The sequence below is a fragment of the Centroberyx affinis genome, unplaced genomic scaffold (assembly GCF_046629955.1).
Source record: "Centroberyx affinis isolate AG114_WGS23_722 - 3 ecotype Tasmania unplaced genomic scaffold, CSIRO-AGI_Caff_v1 ptg002031l_1, whole genome shotgun sequence".
Taxonomy (NCBI): domain Eukaryota; kingdom Metazoa; phylum Chordata; class Actinopteri; order Beryciformes; family Berycidae; genus Centroberyx; species Centroberyx affinis.
In genome coordinates, this window is record NW_027280368.1 from 39,864 (window position 1) to 45,347 (window position 5,484).

The following is a 5,484-nucleotide window of genomic DNA, read 5'->3' on the forward strand; positions in this document are numbered from 1 at the left end:
CAAATTAGGAAACTATACCCCCTGATTCACTGTATTGGTTAACGTTCCTGAGTCTACAAGTGGTATTAACATATCACCATATCCACATTACTTCCCTGAGGGCCAGGAAAATCCCATGTGTAGGTGTTGATAGAGAAATGGAAGCTTGAAATGGGAATGGGAGATATGGTTCATAATAGCGAGCTATAGGAAAATGTAAAGTGTAGAAAAATGGATGTTACTTTATTCTTTCCGTTTCTGTGCCAAATTAAACAAGAGAAGTGCCCTTGAAAATATTGCATAATACAAAACATTTAGACAACATTTAGACAAGTTAGACTGAAGTCTTGGTGTCAAATATTATTAATTTCTTATGTGTGAACGTTAGGTGAATCATAGGTCTATTTCTACTAAAAATAATTATATTGTGATGAAAATTAGTATCCAGTTCAATCCCTACACCCACTACTCTACGAGCGCCCCCAAATGGCAGTGACAGGCAACGGTTTGAATTTTGAGCCCTTCTTTAATTGAAGTGCCATAATATTTTTTTTTTATTTTTTATAGCGCATTCTTGCTTCTCAGTCCAGCACCTGGTTGAGCCCGTGATGTGCGTGTCGGCCACCGCGTAATCTCCCTGTTCTGCGGCATGCGCGCTCCCGGCATATACAGCTTTATTATGTCAGACAGCAGCAGCGAGCACAAGCCTCATTTATAACACGACATGTTGCATTGACTGGCTACAGGGACGCAAGTGGCCTTCTTCCCACGGCCGCGGCCCGTGTTGCAGCTTTTCTATCTCGCCACCAACATCTACACGCACACACACACACACACACACACACACGCGCGCACGCCCTGCCTTTGAAAAAAAAAAAAAAAAAAAAAAAAGACCTTTTTTCTCGGCTAAACAAAGTGAGCCCCTTCAGTCGTCCTCTGAATGGACTGAATAGATGCTTACTTACAGACCCCAGACCGGTTGGTAGCCTCCTTTGCACGTTCCGGTACCGGGGAGCAGTTAATTTGTCGCGTGAGGTGTCAAGAGAGGCGCGCGCCCCGGGGCCACCACTGTGCTTTTATTTGTCAACCAGTTCTCCCAATAAAACCGTACTGGCTGGCACAAGTGGCGCATCGACCACTTTACTGGTGCAGCTATTTATGGCAGTGGCGCTGCCCACTTACGGCTAAATAAATGAGTTGAGGTAAGGGCTCTCGTGCGGATCAGCAGTCAGATATATTATAATGTGTGCGCTTCAGGCTGGAGACAGAGGGAAGCCGTTCACTCCATAACGTGCACAGCTTTTCCTTCATATTCTGCAGAATTAAAATATGGATTATGTTTATTATTCTGGTCCAAGAGAAAATCCCATGTGCACGCAATAAACCCTTTTTTTATTCTACCCTACAAAGCCAAATATTAGTAGACTATTATTAGTAGGCAATTAGATAGTAATTGCTTGAGTATAGGGGAACTGAGAAAATATTACTTAAATGTTTAATTCGTGTCCAAACAAAAAATATTATTGGTGCAGAAGTGGACTATACATGCTTTCAAATGATTCATTCATTTCTGTTGCTATAAAATCTACTAACTATAACCTTTGACCTTAAAGAACATAAAACGTAGCCTACTGCTGTTTGCTTTTGTAGAGCAGTACTGCAGACTGGACCGCTCATTAGCCTGTATACTCTTGTTTTATGGACTTTTATGGAGAAACTGGTCATTGGTTAAGACTTATGAATGAAACTGAAGACTTATGAGTGGTCAAGACTGGAATGAAAACTCGTATTAAAACCTTTTTTTTTTCATGGCTTTTTGCTGTGTCATAATAATATAAGTAGGCTATATATATATATTTTTTTTTATCTATTTATTTATTTCTTTTTCCCCCATAATATTTTATGGTTTTATTCTTAGGTAGCCTAGTGTTGTGTTTTAAAGCGCTGTATAAATATAGTTGATTTGATTACTGTTAGGGAAATCAATATGAAGCAGAACAGCAACAACAACAACAATAATAATAACAATAATAATCATCATCATCATCATCATATGGTGATAATGATAATAATAATAAATTATCACAATAAATAACCACAATAAATTATGGGGAGTTTACAATATTAATTATTTGTTGGGGAGTTTATGAACCAATAATGATTATTTGTTGGGGAGTTTATAAACCAATATTGATTATTTGTTGGGGAGTTTATGAACCAATAATGATTATTTGTTGGGGAGTTTATAAACCAATATTGATTATTTGTTGGGGAGTTTATAAACCAATATTGATTATTTGTTGGGGAGTTTATGAACCAATAATGATTATTTGTTGGGGAGTTTATAAACCAATATTGATTATTTGTTGGGGAGTTTATGAACCAATATTGATTATTTGTTGGGGAGTTTATGAACCAATACTGATTATTTGTTGGGGAGTTTATGAACCAATATTGACCAAAACAATATCAGAATAATTCCAGCTAAGGATGAGGCCATGTGTGTCGTGACAGAAACGACCCATTCTCTACATTACATTGAAAATAAGCCATCTGGTCGTGACAGGCTGATACCTGTTGCCGCGCGCATTCATTATTTAGGATTCCCGTAGGTTTAACATCAGTGTGTTGAGCCACCTCATCTCGGCCTCTTGGGTGAATAGCACAGATTGACACATAAACGATGATTGATGATTCATTTATGTCATTGGCTTCTTTTTTTTTTTCCCCTCTCTGATGAATAAGGATCCGTGCGTCAAATCATATAGAAACCCCCACAGAAACACACACACAGCTAAGTATGCGGACTATGGGAGGAGAGGCACGAGAGGCAGAAACTGTTTGTGTGCGTGCGTGTGTGTGTGTGCGTGTGTTCAGTCATTTGAAAGTGGCCCCACCATTGACTTCTCAATAGACCAGCTCCTACAGCTTGTGTCTGTCTATTGACGGCAACAGGTAGCTTTCATAAAAGGCAGTAGCCCACTGTGACTCCTTTAATAGCTGGAAAATGCCTGTTTTACTCACTCCAAACACCGTGTTATGTGGGCTAATCCTGTAGTGTCTCTTCTTTAACAATGACATTTCACTATGGAACGTGAGTGCTGCAGGATAGAATATGAAATTATATAAAAAGCAATCGAAAAATGATAACCGATGATTACAGTAGAGTTTATCTTATGTGTATGGGCAGTTTAGGCTATCAATAAGATGGTCAATCACTGTGCACAATTGATTAAGCCTATTGCTGCATGTAAACCTGAGCATTGCAATGGGCATATCAATATTTTGAATATGAGTATAATAGAGACGGTGTTAGAAATGCGCTTGAAAATGACTCCAATACTGTTCACCAGCCTGCGATAAGGCTACTTTCTAATAATCTAACACATCTCCATTCAGCCACTTGTTGCTAGACAGAAAGTTTAAATGTTTATTTTTTATTTTTTTGTAAACAGTCTAAAGTCAATGCCATGAGCAAAAAACAAACCCTGATCATCTTGTGATGCCAAGTTAAAGCAATCAGATTAATCACAATTTACTATTTTCAAACATCACGTGAAAAACAATGACATTGATGCATTATGAGACCGCTGCTGGGTTAGGGTTAGAGGTTAGGGTATAGCCCCTCTCTTGTATAGAGAGAACGTCACGCCGAACTTCATTCAAAAATCTGTCCTTTTTTTTTCGGTATGCATCCAATACATAAATTAGAGCTTATTCCAATACATGTTTAACTTCTACAGTTGGTTCAGGCAGTTCGCCACCTCCCACCACGGTGCATGTTTTGATGGGGAGAAGAGAGTGGGAATAACAGGCGAACCGACTGTAAAAGTTGAAAGTTTATTTAAATATTGTGCTATGTTTGGTGGATCGGAATTGAATTGAAACATTTTGAAACATTCTTTTTTATGGAGTTCGGTAGGCTATAGGAGAGACCCGCAACTAGTATCAGGGTGGAGGTTAGAGGTTAGAGTAGCGCTGTGGCGGCGGGGGGGGGGGGGGGCGTGGCGTTACAGGGATTATCTCGAGGTGCGCCTCGCGGACCGAGCTGTGATTGGTTGGCGCTCCTAGCAAACGGCACGCGACTATGGATGTCGCTATAAAGAACCCTCGCGTGCCGGTTCTTCAACTAAAACTAACTGTTGACCGTCCAACAGCAACCACTGAGCAACGAGTTGTAAAAAAAAGAAAGAAAAAAAAGAAAAGAACAACGGCTGGTCGGTCTCATTGTTACCGGCGACAACAGGAGAAAGAAGCAGACAAAGATGGACAGTGTCTTGGACCCTTTCTCCGCACTGGACTCTTTCTCCTCCCCTCCTTACTTCGACGATGACGAGTTTTTCACCGACCAGTCCTCGAGGGACGGACACTTGGACACGGACGACTTTCTGGACGAGGACGTCGACTTCCTCACCTGCCACTTCCAAGACTACTACGGCAAGGACAGCGGCGGCAGAGCGGCGCCTCGCGATGGGGACTACGACATCGGCGACCTGTCCTTCTCCTCGTCGTCGTCCACCTTCTCGTACGGCTGCGCGGACAGCACGCCGGACCTCTCGCCGCGCATGGGCGACCGCCACCGCGGCGGGCCGCTGCTGAAGCGCAGGCGGCGGATGCGCTCGGAGACGGAGATGCAGCAGCTGCGGCAGGCGGCCAACGTCCGGGAGAGGCGGAGGATGCAGTCCATCAACGACGCGTTCGAGGGGCTGCGCTCGCACATCCCGACCCTGCCCTACGAGAAGCGCCTCTCCAAGGTGGACACGCTGCGGCTGGCCATCGGCTACATCAACTTCCTCGCCGAGCTGGTGCAGTCGGACCTGCCCATCCGGAACTCCAGCAGCGAGGCGCACACGCAGCCCAAGAAAGTCATCATCTGTCACCGAGGCACAAGTGAGTTCATTTGCCTCTTTACCTTGATTAGGAATGCAGGGACAGATAGATAGATAATAGATCGAATAAGAAATAATAAAATAGAATAGAAAGAGTTGTGAATGATGATTGTAGCCTAATGCACACTTCTCTCCCTCTCTCTCTTTCCAGGGTCTCCCTCACCCAGCGACCCGGACTACGGCTTGCCCCCGCTGGCCGGTCACTCCCTGTCGTGGTCGGACGAGAAGCAGCTCCGCGAGCAGAACATCATCCGCACCGCCAAGGTCTGGACGCCGGAGGACCCCCGCAAACTGCACACCAAGTCCGGCCTCACGGACATCGAAAACGAGCCTCCCTTCGGCCTGGTGGCCTAGACGCACACACACACACACACACACACTGACCCCACGTCACGTCTTTGACTTTGTCTTGTAAAACGCACATTGTAAATGTGAAGGTATAATGGATTATGTTAATGTTTTGTTAATGTGCACTTGAGCGCGCATTGTAAAAAAAAAATGTGAACACCATGTGAGCGTATAGTTGTTGATATTGCATTCAATGATTTTGTAAATATTTATATGACGTTGATATTCTTTATTTTTGTAATTCAGGCAACTGGCAATCATGTAGAAA

The 5,484-nt window shown here is 43.2% G+C and overlaps 1 protein-coding gene across 1 annotated transcript; it reads left to right on the plus strand.

The window, feature by feature from the left end:
• Positions 1–4,244: 4,244 nt before the first annotated feature.
• On the plus strand, positions 4,245–5,222 carry ptf1a (pancreas associated transcription factor 1a). The gene is made up of 2 exons (XM_071531092.1): positions 4,245–4,869; positions 5,020–5,222. Exons 1-2 carry the CDS (start codon positions 4,245–4,247, stop codon positions 5,220–5,222), a joined length of 828 nt encoding a protein of 275 aa, XP_071387193.1.
• Positions 5,223–5,484: the final 262 nt, after the last annotated feature.

Bases quoted from the DNA above. Each gene is read 5' to 3' on its own strand.
- ptf1a (XM_071531092.1), top strand. From the start codon at position 4,245: ATGGACAGTGTCTTGGACCCTTTCTCCGCACTGGACTCTTTCTCCTCC. The intron at 4,870-5,019 runs GTGAGTTCATTT...CTCTCTTTCCAG, and splicing joins CATCTGTCACCGAGGCACAA to GGTCTCCCTCACCCAGCGAC.